Source organism: Ovis canadensis, chromosome Y, assembly GCF_042477335.2.
Source record: "Ovis canadensis isolate MfBH-ARS-UI-01 breed Bighorn chromosome Y, ARS-UI_OviCan_v2, whole genome shotgun sequence".
NCBI lineage: Eukaryota > Metazoa > Chordata > Mammalia > Artiodactyla > Bovidae > Ovis > Ovis canadensis.
In genome coordinates this window covers 1767057-1788147 of record NC_091271.1, presented here as the reverse complement: position 1 = coordinate 1788147, position 21091 = coordinate 1767057, and the positions used below count along the sequence as shown (strand labels likewise).

Here is a 21091-nt window from a genome sequence, read left to right as displayed (position 1 = left end):
TGGACAAGCAGAACCAGTTCTGAGTGTTACAGGAGGGCCCCAGCCCCAGGACTGCTCCTGGATAAGATGTAAAACCTTCCCTTCGAGGAGGAGCTTCTGGCTCCGGGATGCGCCTTTAGACACGCAGCTCTGAGCCACTGGTCTCGGAGCGGGGATGTCGGGCGGGCAGCCGCGTGGAATCCCGGAAACCGCGCTCGTATCCAGATCCACCTGGGCGGTGGAGACACGGGTGACGGAGGGGAGGCTTTTTCGCAAGGAGCCTTTAGAGTGTCGCTTGGTTGAACATCACGAGTCCATTTACTTCCCTTTTTTTGGGTAAGCTTTGTTCAGTCGGGAAGTCCTGTCTGACTCTTTGTTACCCCATGGACTGCAGCACACCAGGCTTCCCAGTCCTTCACTGTCTCCTCGAGTTTCCTAAACTCATGTCCATCGGCAGACTTGGTAGGCTGTTGTTGTTTTTCTGAGGTTACCCTTCAAAGAATAACAAAACCAACACTACAGATACTTGTGTATTTCTCTGTCAGTAGCTCAGTCGTGTCTCACTCTTTCCGACCTCATGGACTATGGCCCACCAGGCTCCTCTGTCCATGGGTTTCTCCAGGCATTTCCTTCTCCAGGGGATCTTCCCCACCTAGGGATCGAACCCCAGTCTCCTGCCTTTGCAGGTGGATCCTTTATGGTCTGAGTCACAAGGGAAATTAATGAATGCTTGTGAGCTACTCTGAATTGCAGAAATAGCCTCCCCCACATTTCAGGGCTGGGATCTCCGATGCTTTGGTGGATTGGGTCGACAGAATGCTGCATTTTTTTGCTAAATTCCTGAAGCTGAAGCTCCAATCCTTTGGCCACCTGATGCGGAGGGCTGACTCACTGGAAAAGACCCTGATGCTGGGAAAGATTGAAGGCAGGAGGAGAAGGGGACGACAGAGGATGAGATGGCTGGATGGCATCACCGACTCGATGGACATGAGTTTGTGATGGACAGGGAGCTGGTGATGGACAGGGAGGCCTGGCGTGCTGCAGTCCACGGGGTCGCAGAGTCGGACTGAGTGACTGAACTGAACTGAGGAGACATTTCTAAGTATGAGGTGAGGAATGATCAGCTTGACTTTATCTGATAATCTGTACACAGTACATTAACATAGCTGAGTCCACACACCCATTTTCTGAAGGAATACCCAAGAGAGATGTAGCAGTAAAGTCTACTGGCGAGTCAGCCATCAGATGAAATAATTCAATTCAAGCGTATCTCTTTCCAAGAGCCAGGGGACTGGGCAGGTGGTCGGGAAGAAAAAATGTGCTTTTTAACCTTGTATGAGAAGTGGGGTTCAGTTCCGTGTTGCTGAACGTAGTTGGGTTTCTGCTGGTCTCTGAGTTCTCTCCGGATGGTTCGTGTGGACACTTGCTTGATGAGGCAGCTCATCGCGGGGGAGGGGTTTGGAGGGAAGCCTCCCTGGGGTTCCTGTGAAAAGGCGGACGATGACTTGAACGGATGGCTTCACCCCGCTGGCTCCTTCTCTGGGGAGCCTCTCCTCCGAACAAAGGGGCCAGCACATCGGAGGCTGGGTGTGGCCGGCGGGACTCGGCTGCAGAGAAAGCTGGCCTTTGTAGTGGTGAGGGCGCCCGGAGTCTGAGTGAGGGACAGATGGAAACAGGGCTCTGCGGGTGTGTGTGTGTGTGTGTGTGTGTGTGTGTGTGTGTGTGTGTGTGTGCGTGTGCGTGTGCATGTGCGCGCGCTTAGCCCTGGGCCCTGCAGGAAGCAGGGAAGAGGTGGATAGTGAACCAGCTTATGTTTGAGAGCAATTCCTTCCCCCTGCTCAAAAAAAAAAAAAATTTAGTTCAGGTTGAAAACTTCTCACCAACATCAGTTCGGTTCAGTCGCTCAGTCGTGTCTGACTCTCTGCGACCCCGTGGACTGCAGCACGCCAGGCCTCCCTGTCCATCACCAACTCCCGGAGCTTGCTCAAACTCATGTCCATCGAGTCGGTGATGCCATCCAGCCATCTCATCCTCTGTCATCCTCTTCTCCTCCTGCCCTCAATCTTCCCCAGCATCAGGGTGTTTTCCAGTGAGTCAGCTCTTCACCTCAGGACCTGTTGTATAACACAGGGAACTCTGCTCCATACTCTCTAATAACCTTATGGTTTCCAGGGGGAAGGGATAGTCAGGGAGTTTGGGATGGACATGGACACACTGCTGTGTTTAACGTGGGAAACTACAGTTTCATTTTTTGGAAATTCTACTTGAGTGACAGTTTCCATTTATCCTTAGCACATTCATAACAAAAAAAAATTAGCAAATTTACCCGTTATTAAAAAAAAAAAAAAAACTCCACCAAGGAGTCAGAGGGTTATGTGGATGCTTGAATGAAAATAGTTACTGTTGGGATGTGATTTTACTCACAAAGATGTTCATTTACTTGATCCTCAAAAAGGTTACTTAGCTTTTTTTTTTTTTTGATAACAGATTTCGGGGTATTGTGTTGACTCAGTTGTGGTATTCCTAGTTTTTTTTTTAAGGACTCTTCATATTGTTCTACCAGAAGCCTGTTTCTAAGAAGTGTCCATTTTGGGACAGTTGGCCTGGTTTCCTTTAAAAGCAAAAGTAAAAATGCCCGGGACGACTGCTTTTGACATCATCTTTAGGATCGCCGTCTAGCACCTGGGATGCTGTTCATGGTTGGGGTGCGGTTGGGTGGACTTGGCTCTCGACCTCCTGGGTAAGGTCTGCCTTTGTGCAGGAAGAAAGCGGTTGCTTTTAATTGTCCAGCGATTTCGTGGGTTTTTCTTTTTGCCCGCATGAGTTGGAGCACACACAGCCGTATACGTAGGAAGGTTTCTGGCCAAGGGCCGGGGAGGGGGGACCCTTCTGGCTGTTGAAAACACTCCGGTTCTTTGCATGTTGACAAATAACTGGATGAAACCTGAGGCCTGCTGCCTCTTAGGACAGGAAACCCATGCTCTGTTCTGGGACTCAGTGCCTGGCTTGACTGTTGAGTCAGCTCGGAGGTAGTTCCCAGGTGTGTGTGTGTGTGTGTGTGTGTGTGTGTGTGTGTGTGTGTGTGTGTGTGAAAGTCGCCCAGTCATGTCTGCCTCTTTGCAACCCCATGGACTGTACAGTCCATGGAATTCTCCAGGCCAGAATACTGGAGTGGGTAGCCTTTCCCTTCTCCAGGGGGATCTTTCCAACCCAGGGATGGAATCCCGGTCTCCCGCATTGCAGGCGCATTCTTTAGCAGCTGAGCCACTAGGGAAGTTCGCGGGTAGACAGTCTCAAACCTGCCTCGGAAGGTGGTTTGTATTTGTCCGTTTAGAACGTCTCAGGTCGGAAGCAGTGTGACCTCTCAGGGTCGGGATTCCAGGCTGCTGCGTTTGCAGCCCAGAAAAGACACCAATGAACGATGGCAGCCCAGTGCAGGAACCACCCAGCCACACTGAGAGCAGGTGGACTCTTGAAGGAAGGCAGATTGACAGGCGGGCTGTGGAGACGGAGTGACCAGCTTTTATTAGGACTCTTGAGGAATGGCTGGGGTGGTCCTAGGGGTAACATATCCCCCTGCCACGCAGGAGACCTGGGCTCAATCCCTGGGTGGGGAAGATCCCCTGGAGAAGGGCCTGGCAGCCCACTCCAGGATTCTTGCTTGGAGAATCCCATGGACAGAGGAGCCTGGTGGGGCTACAGTCTGCAGGGTCGCAAAGAGTCCGACACGACTGAGCGAGCAGCACATACTTTCGGTAAACTTGAGGAGCGGAGATGTCATCTTTCAGTGGCTTTTTATTTGTTGCCGGCGTTGAACTTGACTTTCCCAGGTGGCTTGGCATGGCGTCGCCCTTTGAAAATGGATCTCTGGCGTGTCCAGACTCCGCACCGACCCGCCGTGCCTGGGCTTGCAGAACAGTGTGTGTGTCCTGGGTGATGACTGCGCTCTCCGGCTCCAGCCGGGCCAGCCTCGGGCCGGGGGCGTTTGGAGACACACCACTGTTTGTTTTTCCTCACAGATGCATGGATCCCGTGGGCTTGCTCAGAACACGGTTTGTGTGCATTGGGCAAAAAGGAAGGCTGGGTGCTTACCCTAGTCTGGGGTCATGGGGGACTTTATTGTTTAATGTGCTTCAGCATCTTTTAAAAAAAAATTCCTCATTGATGTATTTATCTGACTGCAGCAGGTCTTAGTTCTGGCATGCGAGCTCCTAGTCACGTGGCATCTGGTTCCCTGCGGTTGTTGTTTAGTTGTTAACGAGGGTCTGACACTCTGCGACCCCAAGGGCTGCAGCACTCCAGGCCTCCCTGTCCATCACCATCTCCCGGAGCTTGCTCTATCGAGTTGGTGATGCCACCCAACCATCTCATCCTCTGTTGTCCCCTTCTCCTGCCCTCAATCTTTCAGCACCAGGGTCTTTTCAAATGAGTTAGTTCTTTGCATCAAGTGGCCAAAGTGTTGGAGTTTCAGCTTCAGCATCAGTCCTTCTAATGAATATTCAGGACTGATCTCCTTTAGGATGGACTGGTTGGATCTCCTTGCAGTCCAAGGGACTCTCAAAAGTCTTCTCCAACACCACAGTTCAAAGGTATCAATTCTTCTGCGCTCGGCTTTCTTTATAGTCCAACTCTCACATCCATACATGACCTCTGGAAAACCACAGCTCTGACTAGACAGATCTTTGTTGGCAAAGTAATGTCTCTGCTTTTCAATACGCTGTCTAGGTTGGTCATAGCTTTCCTTCCAAGGAGCAAGCGTCTTTGAATTTCATGGGTGCAGTCAGCGTCCACAATGGTTTCAGGCCCCAAGAAAATAAAATCAGCCGCTATTTCCATTGTTTCCCCATGTATTTGCCGGGAAGTGATGGGACCGGAATCCGTGATCTTAGTTTTTTGAATGTTGGCTTTTAAGCCAGCTTTTTCACTCTTACTTCCCTGACCAGGGATCAAACCTGCGTATTAGAAGGCGACGTCTCAACCGCTGAAACACCAGGGAAGTCCTTTTTCTTGCCTCCTTAACAGGAGAAGACAAGCAACCTAACTGTGATCGGTATGTTGACAACTGTCCGAGATATGAAGATAGCAGAAGGCTTGAGATCTCAGAACGGACGAAGAATTCAGGGAACCTAAGAGATGATAAAAACCAAGAGGGGAACTTGAGAGGAATTTTTTTTTTAACAAGTCTCACTTTGAGTCCCATTTTCAGAGCAGTTTGACAAGATGCTGTGTTGATGAACAAAGGCAGGAAGTGGCAGTTAGTAACAGTGTTTGACAGGCTGGCTGGACATGACAAAGGAGGGAGGGTCTCATTCATCCTGGTGAATTTCGTTATCGTTCTGGAGCTGGGGGCGCCCATAGGCGCCGCTTTCATCTACAGCTTTCTGCTGTGGGCTTGAGGGGGTGTCCCCAAGGTGGTGCTTGCTGGGGGTCCGTCTCCGTGAATGTCCAGGGGTCCCCTGTGTTGGCTTCCTGGAGCTGTTGTTACAGGAAACCATTACTAACCAGGTGGCTTCAAACCATACCCATCCATCCTCCCCCAGCCCTGGAGACCAGATGTCTGAGGTCAAGGTGTCCCAGGGCTGAGCTCCGTCCAGAGTCTCCAGGGTTCTTCTTGTCTCTTCCCGCTTCTTGGGGCTCCAGGCGTCCGTCCCTGGGGCTCTTGCAACCTGCGTGACCTTCCAGCATCTATAGTAACAGACGAAACCTGCGGCTTCAAACTACAGACATCCATCCCCCCTCCCTACACCCCGAGTCCCGAGGACCAGACACCCCGACTCCTGGGGATCAGACGTCTGAGGTCAGGGTGTCCCAGTGCTGGGCTCCCTGCAGAGGCTCCAGGGGAGGGTCCTTCCCGCCTCTTGCTGCTTCTCGGGGCTCCAGGCGTCTATCCCTGGGCTGGTGGCCGCCTCTCCATCTCCACGTGGCTTCTCTGCTGCGTCTGTGTCTCTCCTCTTGTGTGTCTTATGAGGACCCTGTCATGGGGTTTAGGGCCACCCCCATCCAGGAGGAACCTCATCTCCGACCCTTCGGTCCATCACCTCTGCAAATACTTTCTTTCCAGGTAACTCCTCATTCTAAAGTTCTGGGTGGGGACTTCCTGGGCGGTCCAGTGGCTAAGAGTCCACGCTCCCAGCACGGGAGGCCTGGGTTTGACCCCTGGTCAGGGAAGTAGTTGCCACATGCAGCAGCTGAGACCAGGTTTCGGCCAAGTAAATTAAAAGAGTGTGTGTTAGTCATTCAGTCACGTCCGACTCTCTGGACCCCATGAGCTGTAGCCCCACCAGGCTCCTCTGTCCATGGGATTCTCCAGGCAAGAAGACTGGAGTGGGTTGCCCTTCCCTCCTCCAGGGGATCTTCCTCATCCTGGGATTGAACCCGGGTCTCCCGCATGGCACGAGGATTCTTTACCAGCTGAGCCAAATTAAAATAAATAAATATTAAAAAAAAAAAAAAAGGACAGGTTGCAGGCAGACAGGAATCTTGTTTCGGGGACAAACAGCCTTCCAGCCACCATATCCCACATCCTCTGCTTGTCCGGAGGCTCCAGCACGGAACTTGTCGCCAGCTTCTCCCCAAAACAAAGCAACTCCGCAGACCCCTCTGGACACCCGCCAGGGTTCCCCTATCTGCAGGGGGACCGGGAGGACCCTCTCAGATGCTTCACCCACCCACTGTGGTCCTCCCTGCTCTTCCGCCCTCTGCCAGCCCCATCCCCGCCCGTCCCGAAGCTGCATTTTCTCTTCTCTTTGAGTTTGCAAGCCCCTCTTTTTCGGTTCTTCCTGCTGCCTTCCGTGGCCACAGGGAAAGCTCTGAAACAAACTGAAAACACCCCAGAGCTCAGATCAGCCGGGCCACTTCCCCTCTGTCTGCCCCATGACTTCCTGGAACCTGCCTCTCCCAAAGAACTTGGTGGAGGCTTTCGAAAGGCCGGCCCTTCTCTGCCCCCGTTTCCTCCGCCCCCTTGAATCTCAGCTCTTGTCTGTGGCTGTCACCAGCGTTCATTTCAGCTAGACTGAAAGCTCCAGTCTTCGCCCTCTTCCCCAGTTTCCACTGCAGACTTCAGTCGCTCAGTCGTGTCCGACTCTCTGCGACCCCACGGATCGCAGCACGCCAGGCGTCCCTGTCCATCACCAACTCCCGCAGTATACTCAAACTCACGTCCATCGAGTCGGTGATGCCACGCAACCATCTCATCCCCTGTCGTCCCCTTCTCCTCCTGCCCTCAATCTTTCCCAGCATCAGGGTCTTTTCCAATGAGTCAGTTCTTTGCATCAGGCAGCCAAAGGATTGGAGTTTCAGCATCAGGCCTTCCAATGAATATTTAGGACTGATTTCCTTTAGGACTGGCTTCCTCCAAAGACAGTGCCTTGGGACTTCCCTGGTGGTGCAGTGTTAAAGACTCCACCCTCCCAGTGCAGGGGGACACAGGTTCTGTCCCTGGTCAGCTGACTACATCCCACATGCCATGGCTAAACATACTGTGTGTTCAGACGGAGACACAGCACAGCCAAATGTAAGTGTAGCCTCCGGGAGGGCTTCCCTAGTGACTGAGTTGATAAAGAATCTGCCTGCAGTGCGAGAGACCTGGGTTCGATCCCTGGGTCGGGGAGATCCCCTGGAGGAGAAAATGGCAACCCACTCCAGTCTTCTTGCCTGGAGAATCCCATGGACAGAGGAGCCTGGTGGGCTGCAGTCCATGGGATTGCAAAGAGTCAGACTCGACTGCAGTTTACGGCTTCGACTTTTAAAGTGGCCAGCTCGTGTTATCAAATTACAGAGACCAACCTTTGCCTCCGGGTCAAGAGTTACCAGGCGAGGTTCCGAGCAGCTCCTATCTTCTCTCAGGGAGCCCAGTGCAAGACCAGGAATTCGAGGCATCTCCTTGTCTCGCATTTGTTAGCAGTGGGAGTTAGGCTGGCAACTTTCCCTGTTCCTGGTTTTCTTTTGTGATTACACACTTTGTATCTTTGATGGGAGACAGCGTAACTTTAATAGCCTGTAACTAGAAGAATTGGGTGGGCGCTGAAGTATCTGTTCTATTTTTGTCTTTTAAAAATAAGTATCTTACAGAATGAAGGAGTTGACTGTGCAGTGGAATGCCGCTTCCCTCCCGCAGCATTTTGAGGGAATGACTGGTTTTTGTTTTTTGAAAGCCTGTCTAGACGAGTGGACTCACAAGGACCGTCTGCCCTACCCAGCGCCCAGCTGAACTGTGTCCAGCTTATTCAGCTGATCTTTGAAGCTGAAGATTCCAAGCTTAAAAAAAAAACTTCATAACTTTATCCAAATCATATTTATTTTTTTGAGGGTAGATTTTGCTTATTAAGAGATAATATCCAAATCAATAAAATTCACCTGTTCGAAGGGTCCAGTTCCATGATTTTAAGTTTATTCAAAGTTAGGACACATTCTTTATAGAACTCCTGAAGGTTCCCCTGCCCCCAGTGAAACACGAGTTGGTACTGGTTTGCAGCCATAATTGCCGAAAGCCAAATTTTATTCTGTGTTTCTTAATCTTTTTTATTTTATGCTGGAGTATAGCCGATTAACAATGTGATGGCTTCCGGTGGACAGCAAAGGGACTCAGCCATCCATACACATGTATCCACTCTCCCCCAAACTCCCCCACATCCAGGCTGCCACGTGACATGGAGCAGAGTTCCCTGTGCTAGACCGCAGGTCCTTGCTGGTTCTCCATGTTAAACACAGCAGAGTGTCCATGTCCATCCCACACTCCCCAACTATCCCTCCCTTCATCCATTCCTGCTGGTGACCATAAGGTTATTACAGAGGATTGAGCAGAGTTCCCTGTGCTGGGCAGCAGGTCCTTGCTGGTTCTCCATGTTAAACACAGCAGAGTGTCCATGTCCATCCCACACTCCCCAACTATCCCTCCCTTCATCCCTCCCTGCTGGTGACCATAAGGTTATTACAGAGGATTGAGCAGAGTTCCCTGTGCTGTCCAGCAGGTCCTTGCTGGTTCTCCATGTTAAATACAGCAGAGTGTCCATGTCCATCCCAAATTCCCTGACTATCCCTTCTGCCTGGGAACCATAAGGTTATTACAGAGGATTGAGCAAAGTTCCCTGTGCTGTCCAGCAGGTCCTTGCTGGTTCTCCATGTTAAATACAGCAGAGTGTCCATGGCCATCCCAAACTCCCTGACCATCCCTTCCCCCATCCTTCCCCCTGGTGACCATAAGGTTATTACAGAGGATTGAGCAGAGTTCCCTGTGCTGCCCAGCAGGTCCTTGTTCATTATCTGTTTTCTGTATCGTGTCTGTGTGTGTGTGTGTGTGTGTGTGTGTGTGTGTGGGTGGGTGTGCTCCATCATTCAGTCGTGTCCGACTCTTTCCGACCCCATGGACTGTAGCCCACCAGGCTCCTCTGTCCATGGGATTCTCCAGCCAAGAAGGCTGGAGTGGGTTGCCATTTCCTTCTCCAGGGGATCTTCCCAACCCACGGATTGAACCCGGGTCTCCCGCATTGAAGACAGATTCTGGACTGTCTGAACCACCAGAGAAGCCCATTTAAAGCATGAACTAGGTCATTTTCAAGGAACCAGTGCTGTTGGGTTTGGCCAAAACCAGTCCGTGTGCCTCGCAAAGCCATTGTTCTATACAATTCTTGGTGAACATGAAAAATGGTTTTCACTTTTCCTCAAAACTGGGTGAATTTTTTCGCCCACCCAGTGCTTCTGAATGTGTGAAACAGGAAGAGAAGGTGATTTCTCATCAGATGAAACAAATAGTTCAGTTCCCTGTTTTTCAGCAGAACGCAGGAGATTAAATTCACACGTGTAGGATCTGCTTGTACGTTTAGCCAGGCTTTGGTAAACTTCTACCTTGGTGGGATTTGTACGTGGACTCTAAACTCACCAGTTATTATCATTATCCTGTAGTTTCACATCATCTTTTCCTTTATGTGTGAAATAATATTTCTTTTTAAACATGTCTTCAGATGGTTTGTTTCTAACCCTTTCATCAGGAGGGGCATGGCAACCCACTCCAGAATTCTTGCCTGGAGAATCCCATGGACAGAGGAGCCTGGTGGGCTACAGTCCGTTGGGGGTGGTAAAGAGTTGGACACGACTGATCGAGTAACACTTGGATTCCTCCCGTTTTACTTTCATCATGAAAGAGTGAATATGTCCTTCAGGACGGGGTCTTTTCGTTCTTAAACACAAGAGACAGATGTGTAAGAAAATGCTACTAGTGGTCTCCATGATGGAAAGGTATTTAAAAAAAAAAAAAAGGCTGTGCGATTCTTCCAAGTTAAATTGTGTCAGAGGTATCGGGAAAAAGATACAGAGGCATCGCAGATTTTACTTGATTCCTGCAGTCTCAAGGATAAAAAAATGTAACCCAAGGTGTAAGCATGTAAGTAAGGCCCCTGATGGTCTCCATGATGTGGAACCATTAAAACCAGTGCGATTTCTTCCAAATTGTGTCAGAGGTATCAAAAAAAAAGAGTGTTATCACATATTTCATGCCTGCAGTCTCAAGGATAAAAACAATACAGGTATTGGGAAGCAAGACTTTATGTCTTAAGAGAAGTGTTACTGTATCTATTTTCTGCATGAGGTACCACGCATAGACACATTTAGAAACATTTTTTTTATAACATGAGGACTCCTTTCCCTTCCAGTAATTAAAACGCACAGTGCCAGTGAAATTCATAAAAAAGGAACGTGGACTGTGGCAGCCCTTCTGGAGAAACTTCTTCTTTTAGGAAGTCTGAGAGTAATTCCCCTTTCTAGCCAGGGTGTGTTCCCAGTAAGAACCGCCCAGGGGCTTACCCCACGGGTACCAGAAACTCAGCAGCGTTTCCTTTGCCAAGAAAATGTTGCTATTATTAGCCAGAAGCAGACGGTGCTTCTTTTGATAAGCTTTTGCAAAGTTCATCAGTTTTCCAGAACAGGCTGGCTTCTCTGTTTATGATTTCTCATTGTCTTTCTTTCGAATTTCTCCTCATCAGCGTTAATCTGGACAAAGACAATTGAGCGTGGTGTCCTCACCCCTGGCCTTTAATTTTCCCGAAATTTTCCGAGAGCACATCAGCATATCCAGAGACCTGAGGGGAGCCCCGCTGGGGCAGTTGAAACATGTACATTTCCATGTCCAGACCTGTTCTCAAACAGGAGGAAGGTTAAAGTTGTGTTAGGTTCTATATGCAAACAGGGATGCTCGGACCATTCCTGAGCGTTGTTTGGTTGAATTCCTACCCCCTGGTGCAGCCGTAACAAATTTCCACCAAACTGGGAAGCTTGAAACTGTAGACATTCATCTTCCCTGAACCCTGGGCACCAGACGTCTGAGGTCAGGGGGTGCCAGGGCTGGGCTCCCTGCAGTCTCCAGGGGAGGGTCCTTCCCGCCTCTTCCGGCTTCCAGGCGTCCGTCCCTGGGCTGATGGCCGCCTCCCTCCCGTCTCTGTCTCCGTCTCCACGTGGCTTCTCCGCCGTGTCCATGTCTCTCCTGTTCTGTGTCTTATGAGGGCCCTGTCCTTGGGTTTACAGCCACCCCTGGTGACTCAGGCAGTAAAGAATGTGCCTGCGATTCAGGAGACCCGGGTTTGATCCCTGGGTCAGGAAGATCTCTTGGAGGGAGGGCATGGCAACCCACTCCAGTATTCTTGCCTGGAGCATCCCCAGGAACAGAGGAGCCTGGCGGGGCTACAGTCCGTGGGGTCACAAAGAGTCAGTCAGGCACTGCCGAGTGACTAAAGGCAGCAAGCGTTAATTACAGCGTTGTGTTCATTTGAGCTGTGAGTCAGTTACATATCTGTTCTTTTTTTTACATTCCTTTTCCGTATACGGTTATTATGAGATGTGGAGTAGAATTCCCTGTGCTGTTCAGTAGTAGCTCCTTGCTTGTCCATTTTCCATCTAGTCGTGTGTTATCTGTTCATCCCAAACTCTTCATTTAACCCTCCCCCAACCCCTTCCCCTTCAGTCGCCCTAAGTTTGTTGACTGTCTCATCCTGATTTAGAAAAGTGTCAAGAAAAAGACACGTCACAGGAATGTATCTGGCGTGCTTTCCCATTCTGCCTTTAGCTCCGTGTGTGTTTTCTCTGGGATGACTCATTTCCAGAAACGATGGTCAGTCACTCTCGTCAAAGGATAATTCAGGGGCAAGTTACGCTTCTTGTGCTTCAGCTGCTGATTCGTGTCCGTGTCTCTGCGACCCCATGGACTGCAGCACGCTGGGCCTCCCTGTCCATCACCAACTCCCACAGTTTATCCAAACTCATGTCTATCGAGGCAGTGATGCCATCTGACCATCTCATCCTCTGCCGTCCCCTTCTCCTCCTGCCTTCAATCTTTCCCAGCTTCAGGGTCTTTTCAAATGAGTCAGCTCTTCGCATCAGGTGGCCAAAGTATTGGAGTTTCAGCTTTACCATCAGTCCTTCCAATGAACATTCAGGACTGGTCTCCTTCAGGGTGGACTGGTTGGATCTCCTTGCAGTCCAAGGGACTCTCAAGAGTCTTCTCCAGCACCACAGTCCGAAAGCATCAATGCTTAAGTGCGCTCAGCCTTCCTTATGGTCCAGCTCTCACGTCCGTGCGTCACTCCTGGAAGAACCACAGCTGTGACTCTACGTAGCTTTGTCCTAGAGTCAAGTGGTGCTGTGTGTGTGTGCAGAAATTTAACTTGACCACTGCAGAGGGGGGTCTGTCGCCTGGCGTCTCGTAGGGAAGGGAATCTTCCGACCTGCCAGGTCGTCTGACGTTCCCGGTGGGGGGGTAGCTGTGGTCGCTGAGCACGCCTCTCCCCCCATCTCTGCCCTCCGCGTGCAGGTACAGGGACGTTCGGCCGCGTGCAGCTCGTGCAGGAGAAGACAAGCAAGCATTTCTTCGCCCTGAAGATGATGACCATCCCCGACATCATCCGCCTGAAGCAGGAGCAGCACGTTCACAACGAGAAGTCGGTGCTGAAGGAAGTCGACCACCCTTTCCTGGTCAAACTGTGAGTCCCTGGCTCTGGGTCCCCGCCTGCCCGCCCGCCCGCACCCCCCAGCGTGGGAGTCTCCTGTGTGTGCTGGGGATGGAGCGTGTTCCCGCCGGGTCCTGACGTACCTCAAGCTCCCCATCTTACAAGAGAGGGTCCCACTGAGTGCCTGCCCAGGGTCGGCGGGAAGAAGGGGTGCCTGTCTGCCCCAGCAAGACATCCACGTGGGCTCCCCGCCTGCCGTCGCCAGAGCGCTCATCTCCTGGGTTTTCCCGGGACCTCAGTCACCCGCCCGCCTCTGCCCGCTCCCATCCTCTCTGGGTGTCTCGTGGAGTCTCGAGTGTCGTCACGTGGGTGTATCGTGGCATCATCCAGTTGATGGTGCCCGACGTGCAGCGCATACATGCCTCTCTCCCCCACGCTCTTTCAAGTTTCCTTTATTAGTTGATGTATGATTTGGGGGCTCAGGTGCGTGATTGCTGGGCTTCCCAGGCGGTGGTGGTGGTGAAGAACCCGCCTGCCAGTGCAGGAGATCCGAGACACGTGGGTTCAATCTCTGGATGGGGAAGATCCCCTCGAGGAGGGCATGGCAACCTGCTCCAGTGTTTTTGGGCTTCCCTGGGGGCTCATAGGGTACAGCATCTGCCTGCAGTGCAGGAGACCCGGTCCAGTTCCTGGGTTGGAAAGGTCCCCTGGAGCAGTGAATGGCAACCCACCCCAGTATTCTTGCCTGGAGAATCCCATGCACAGAGGAGCCTGGAGGGACCACAGTCCAGGGAGAAGGAAATGGCAATCCACCCCAGTATTCTTTGGCTTCCCTGGGGGCTCATAGGGTACAGCATCTGCCTGCAAGGCTGGAGACCCGGGTTCAGTCCCTGAGTTGGGAAGGTCCCCTGGAGAAGGGCATGGCAACCCACCCCAGTATTCTTGCCTGGAGAATGCCATGGACAGAGGAGCCTGGAGGGGCCACAGACCACGGGGTCTCAAAGAGTCGGACAGGACGGAGTGAGTTTCACTCACTCACTGCCTGCATGGGCTGGTGGAGGCTTTCCCACTGAGCCACCAGGAACGCTGCTCTCCTACCCTCTTTGCTACTGAAAGGTACGACCCTGCCCACGGCCCAGATGTGTAGGCGTCCACAGCAGGCTGTCTGTCCCCATCCCTGGCGGGATGTAGGGGGCTGCTGCTTCCGTGGTTCCCACCTCTGGCCTGCACTGTGTTCCTCTGAGCCCCCCTTCTCCCCCAGCCCAGCCTGTGCTCGGAGTTAACAGCTGCTCTGGCCTCCCCGACTTGCCTGCTTTCAAGGTATCCTTCGCTTCCCTGCAGCCGTTGGGGCCCACCCACCCCACGCCGTGCCCCGCCGGCCATCTGCGTCTCCGCTTGCAGCTCCGTAGAGAATGACCCCAGGGGCTTCATTTAATCGTGTCCTCGAGACGGCTGTCACGGGCTCTGGCTTTGTCTTTGACTGTTTTTCGGCCTTCCCAGGTGGCTCAGTGGGTAAAGAACCCAGCCGCCAATGCAGGAGATGTGGGTTCCATCCCCGGCTCTGCAGAGATCCCCTGGAGGAGGACATGGCAACCCACTCCACTGTTGTTGCCTGGAGAATCCCCACGGACAGAGGAGCCTACGGGGGCTACAGTCCACGGGGTCGCAGAGTCGGACACGATGGAAGCGACTGAACACACAGTCACGGTGACCCTTTTGAGATGCCCTTCCCTCCATCATCCCAGCACAGTGACCGCACTGGAAGGTGGGGGTGCCAGCCACGTGGTCAGCCCAGGATCTCGCCTCTGCTGCGATGCTCGCCTCCTCTGCCTTGCCCTGCCCCTCGCCACCTCCAAACTCAGCCATCCACACCTGCCTTTTCTGCAATCCACTCGCCCAGGCAAGCAGATACAGGACCGTCTACTATGGTCTCGGAACATCTTGCGTGTCCCCGTCTCCGCCCCCATGCACGGACGAAAACACCCATAAACTCAAAACTGCCGGAGCAATGTCTCCAGACGAGTAGAGGCATGTTTGATGGGGGACAGAGGGAGCAGCTGGCTTTTTGTGTGTGTGTGTCTGACTTTCCTTTTACGGAGCCGAAGGGCAGTCTGGGGCCCATGTGGATGGGTCACTAGAGTCTCATGCTTTTGAGTCATCAGAACAGAAGTCGCTGGTGCATCGGAGTCAACCCCCTGACCCCGGTCGAGTCTGAGTGTCCAGGTGGCTGACGGGAAGACTTGTAGACGATCCAATGCGTGTGTGCCTTCCTCTGCAACAAAACAAAGCTTCTACTTAACGGTGTCTCTCCTGTGGACTCGGAGATTCTGGGAAGGCACTCCCGTTGCCCAGCGGTTTTCGATGAATCTTTTATAAAGGAGATGCAGACTGCTATGTCTGTGGCCAAGGCATTCTCATGTGATTTAGGAGAACTGGCTTGAGCCTTTTTTTTTTTTTAACTGAATACAGGAAGTCCTCAAACCAGAACCCCCAGGGTGTGTCCCTGAGGGTGCTTTGTGGCCCAGTTTTCCCAGGAAGACAGGCCTCCTGGTGGCCGGATTCCTGTTTGTTCTGGAGACCTAGTGGTCTGTTGAGCTTTCTGTGGTAGTTTATGTGATGGTTAGAGAATCTGCCTGCAATGCAGGAGACTCGGGTTCAATCCCTGGGCTGGGAACAAGAGAAGGCAACCCACTCCAGTGTTCTTGCCTGGACAATCCCATGGACAGAGGAGCCCGGCGGGCCATGGTCCGTATGGTCTCAAAGAGTCGGACACGACTGATGGGCTAACACTTCCACCGAAGAGAAGCAGGTAGACTTGATGGTGGACAGGGAAAGTCCGAAATGTTGAGAAGACAAGAGTTTGGAAGAGGCAAGAAGCCGGCGGGAGAAGCTCTTTTCAGGCCTGGGAGTGGCAGGGTGGAGATGCTGAGTTGACCTCGCGTGTGTTCTGGGCTCAGCACACGTTAGGGTGATGCTCTTGTGAGTCTTGGGCTGGGCGGGGGGCTGCCAGCTCTGGATATTCCGCCTCGTTGTGGCTGTAATTGTGTCTGCCTCCCCAAAAGATGGGTCTTCCCTGGTGGCTCAGACGGTGAAGAATCTGCCTGCAATGCAGAAGACCTGGGTTCGATCCCTGGGACGGGAAGATCCCCTGGAGAAGGAAATAGCAACCCACTCCAGGGTTCTTGCCTGGAGAAACTCATGGACAGAGGAGCCTGGCAGGCTACAGTCCATGGGGTTGCAAAGAGTCAGACATGACTGAGCAAGCAGCACCCAAGCCCAGAAATACAGCATAAGTACCCGTGAAAGCGACCTTGTTTGGAAATTGGGTCACTGCAGGTAGAATTAAGTTGTTGAGGTGCTGTAGAAATGTGTTGTTCGTCCGATTTCATGGGTGGCCTTATACCAAGAGGCCTAGGTCGGGAAGATGCCCAGGGGAAGGAAATGGGGATTTTTTCCTTGTAATTTAGTCTACACAGCTGTGCTTCTGCGTGTGTCTGTCTCCTGACCTCCTCTTTCTGTGTGGACCCCAGTTCTTTGGGATCAGGACCCGCCCTAGTGACCTCATTTCACCTTTATCCTCTCTTTGAAGACCCATCTCCTAATACAGGCATATTCTTAGGTCCTGGGGAGTTAGCAGTTCAACATATGGATTTGGGGTGATGCAGACAGTATCTATAAAAATCTGCCTGAAATGGCAGGAGACGCAGGTTCGATCCCTGGGTCGGGAAGATCCCCTGGAGGAGGAAATGGCAACCCACCCCAGTATTCTTGCCTGGAGAGTCCCATGGACAGAGGAGCCCTGTGGGCTATGGTCCGTGGGGTCGCAGAGTTGGACATGACTGAGCCACAGACACTTTGGCCATCCAGCCCAGAACACCTACTTACTGAGTTGCTCAGTGCTGGTGTTTTAACCCATGAGGGTGTTATTATAAGGTCCTTGAGGTTTGGGATGTTTTTCCGTGTGTTATCACTTGAGAGACCAGGTTGTGTTTGAAAACTGCGGTTGCGTTGATCCGGAGCCAGTAGGCTTTGGATGCGCCTCCATACAGAGCAGGGGGGACAGGGATCTGTGTGACCAGCCCTGGGAACAGACGGCAGGGAAGGCCTGCAGCCATGGGGTGAAGCCTGCAGTTGAGTGGGAAGAAAACCCACTCAACTGGAGGTGCGCAGGTGTTGAATCCTCCCAGCTGTCCAGTTTTCTCTTGGAAGTGAGTCACTTCTCCCAATATCTGCCTTTTGAAACACTGTCCAGAAGCCCCGAGTGGGTTTTCCTTGCATTTCCATGAAGCTGCGTGAAGCGAAGAAGATCACGCCGAAGAAAGGCTCCAGTTTGAACTTGTGCTTGAACGGTTTGGCACGTTCGCCTGGGGTGTTATCAGCAAGTTCGGGACTTGAAGTGTGACTGGGTGCATTTTTCTGAAAGCCAGCCAGGAGGTTCACTACATAGATATCGGACGAAACTTTTCTGTTCTGGGATAAAACCATTCCAAAGGTCAGTGCAGCCAGCGGAGAGATAATTTTAGAAGAGCTTAGTAACTCAGCGTCCAGGGTGTTGAAGGATTGTGACACAGTCAAGATTTTCCAGGGGAGGACGGCTTCGGTCCTGTCTGAAGAAGGCAACCCTGTGTTTCCTCCCTGTCCTTTCTGCCATATAGAGATTGCTGGCATCTAAGAGTGGGACCTGAGTTCGATCCCTGGGTTGGGAAGATCCCCGGGAGAAGGGAATGGCAACCCACTCCAGTATCCTCGACTGGAGAATCCCATGGTCAAAGGAGCCTGGTGGGCTACAGTCCATGGGGTCGCAGTCAGACATGGCTGAGCAGCTAACACTTTCTGTTCTTTTGAGAGTGGCATCAGGACAGGTGTTCTCAGCACTGCTGACATTTTTAGGACTTAAGCCCAGGAGACAGCATCTCTATTAACCCTGAGAATTGCTCTGAGGAAGCAGGATGGGGTGCGGGGAGCCAGGTTAAATAGAAGTTTTGCAACAGAGAGCAGTTAGTGTGAACATCAGAAGGTGATTGTTAATGAAAGAAATCAGATACCCGAAGTTGAGGAATTTAGTGCTTTTCTATGTATGGATGTGAGTGTTGAACCATAAAGAAGGCTGAGCGCTGAAGAGTTGATGCTTTCGAACTGTGGTGTTGGAGAAGACTCTTGAGAGTCCCTTGGACTGGAAGGAGATCCAACCAGCCCATCCTAAAGGAGGTCAGTCCTGGGTGTTCATTGGAAGGACTGATGCTGAAGCTGAAACTCCAATCCTTTGGCCACCTGATGGGAAGAACTGACTCATTTGAAAAGACCTTGATGCTGGGAAAGATTGAAGGTGGAAGGAGAAGGGGACCACAGAGAATGAGATGGTTGGATGGCATCACCGACTCGATGGGCATGAGTCTGAACAAGCTCTAGGAGTTGGTGATGGACGGGGAGGCCTGGTGTGCTGCGGTCTGTGGGGTTGTAGAGTTGGACGTGACTGAGCGGCTGGACTGAACTGAACTGATGTATAGGAAGATGCAAGCATCTGGACTCTTTCCTTGATTCTGCATCTCAGCTCTCTGGGGCCAGCATCTGTGTGTTCACCTGCTGAGCTTCCTCAGGGCTCACCACGGGGAGTGGCTGCTCGCCGGCAGCTGTTGTTTCCTGAGTTCCTTTAGGGCTCGTGGACTCCCCATCCATCGTGTTTGCAGTCACTCATGACTGTGACATCCTTGGTTCGCTGATATGGCTGGAAATCCATTTTCCATGAGTTTCTGTAGAGGTTCATTGTGCAGGGTCATCTGCCAGGTGTCATTGGGACCCTGGAAGACGTTTTCCCGTCAGAAGAGCCCTCGCTGGGTGCTAAGCTCGCCCAAGAAAGAACAGTGAGGCTGTCATACCTTTGGGATTCTGTGTGCTTCTGTTTGAGCATCACGGCGAGGAACAGGCGGGCTAGACCTAGACAGGTCATGATGTGACCCAGAGAAGGAGTGAGCGCAGCCCAGAGAAAGAGACTTGTCTCGATTATAAATGATGGAGACAAAGGCGGGCATCTGGTCATCTGGTTTCTCTAGACAGTGATGCCGGGGAGGAAGACATGTTCCTGATCCTTCCAGGGTCTTCTGGCTGGTCTAAGAATGAAATGGACCTGAGACAGATGAACCAGGAGAAAAAGCACACACAAATTTAATCTCATGTATACATGGGAGAGAGTTACGAAAATGGAGTCACTCCCTTAAATGGCCCAACTTGTAGCCCGCATGCTCACTTGTGTCCCAACTCTTTGCGACCCGCATGGACTGTAGCCCCGCCAGGCTCCTCTGTCCATGGGATTCTCCAGGCCAGAATACTGGACTGGGTTGCCATTTCCTCCTCCAGCGGATCTTCCCAACACAGGGATCGAACTCCTGCGTCTCCTGCTTTGGCAGGCGAACTCTTTACCCCTGAGCCAACTGGGACTCACCAGATGGCCCTAACACTCCCCTTAAATACCCTCTTCAGCTGCAGACAAAAAGAGGATGTTGGGGGTAGTGGTTTCAGATATCAAAGAGGAGGAAGGGCAGTTGACATAGAGACGGAGAAAAAACAAAAATTTTATAAATAAATGTTTGCTGGTCCAGGAGAGACATAGAGACCTAGTGTGAACTCTAGTCTCCAGGCTCTGTTTGCCCTCTGCAGACATCTCTGCTGAAACGAGAGATTCCAGGACCAACTCCTCTATCTACGTTCTTGTAGGCAGTTCAGGGAGAAGGTCCAAGTTTTCCCTTGCATCTGCCGGACCTTGTTTGTTTTCAGCTGGAGATAATCTGCGTGCCTGAGAGATACTGGGGGAGGGCAGGTTTTGTTCCTTTTCCAGTAACAACAGCCACAAACCACCCCCACCCCACCCCAAGCCCCCTTCCTGCCTCCTGTCTTCTGTCAGATCTCAACACTGCAGCTCTTGAGCCTTGAGACTGGGAACGGGACAAAGATACATAGGAACTGGGGAAAGAGAAACCCCTAGAAGTGGATGCCACTGTGCTTTCTAAAGATGGGGTCCCTGGGCAGCCCTGGCCGCAAGAGGCAGAAATCTAGCAATGCAGAAAGAAAGGCATTTATAGGAGTGTAACAAAGTGAGGTGAGTGCATCCCTTAGCGTGCAGCCCTCAATGTGCATCGCTAGGCTGCACCATTACTAGGCAACAGGTCCCGCTCAGCCATTGGTCAGCTCTGCAGCGGGTCCCGCCTACAAGCAACCAACTGTCCATAAAAGACCCTAAGTACTCTGCTCAGGCCTGGGTTGAGGCCTCAGTGGGCTCAGCCCACCGGCAACCAACTATGAATGAGTGCGCATGAGTGGTCCCACTCAGCCATTGGTCAGTGCTGCAGAAGGACCCGCCCAGAAACCACCGTCAATAAGTGACCCTTAGTGGTCCTGCCCAGCCATTGGTTGATGCCTCAGTGAGCTCAGCCCGCTGGCAACCAACTATGAATGAGAGATCGTTAGTGGTACCGCACCTCCATTGGTTGACACCTCAGAAGGCCCCGCCCGCAAGCAACCAACTGCCAATGAGCGACCCTTAGTGGTTCTGCTCACCCAGTGGACAGCACCTCAGTGGGCCCCCGCCCACAAGCAGCCAACTTCCAATGAGCAACACTTAATGGTCCTGCTCAGCCATTGGATGGCACCTCAGCAGGCCCCACCCACAAGCTACTGTCAGTGAACAACCCTTTGTGGTTCCACTCAGCCATTGGTTGGCTCTGCAGTGGACCCCGCCCACAAGCAGCCAACTGCCAATGAAGTCCTGGTGATGGTTCTGCTCAGCCATTGGGCAGTGCCGCAGTGGCACCCAGGCAACCGTCAATGAGTAACATTCTTGGTCCCACCCAGCCATTGGTCATTTCTGCAGTGGGCCCCGCCCACAAGCAGCCGGCTGCCAATGAGCGACCTTTAGTGGTTCTGCTCAGCCATTGGACGGCACCCAGTGGGCCCCACCCACTGGCAAGCAAGCATCAATGAACAGCGCTTAGTGATGCTGCTCAGCCTTTGGACGGTGCTGTCCCGGGCCTCGTCCGCAGGCCCCAGCTGTCATTCAGTGCCCGTTAGTGAGGGCTTTCATCCAAAGGTGTGTGGACCGGCGGTCATCGGGTGGACACAATGCAGATACTGGTCCTGGCCTTACCCCTGGGGGCCCTCCAGCTCACCCAGCCTTGGTCCAGTGGGAG

General features: G+C 52.3%; 1 protein-coding gene across 1 annotated transcript in view; it reads left to right on the top strand.

Moving 5' to 3' along the window:
• The window catches only part of LOC138431381 (cAMP-dependent protein kinase catalytic subunit PRKX), a 67916-nt gene that overhangs the window by 9855 nt on the left and 36970 nt on the right, over positions 1-21091 (top strand). Inside the window, exon 2 of the mRNA XM_069573491.1 lies at positions 12776-12944. Within this exon, the coding sequence (XP_069429592.1) occupies positions 12776-12944 (169 nt within the window). The remainder of the gene's footprint in view (positions 1-12775; positions 12945-21091) is intronic.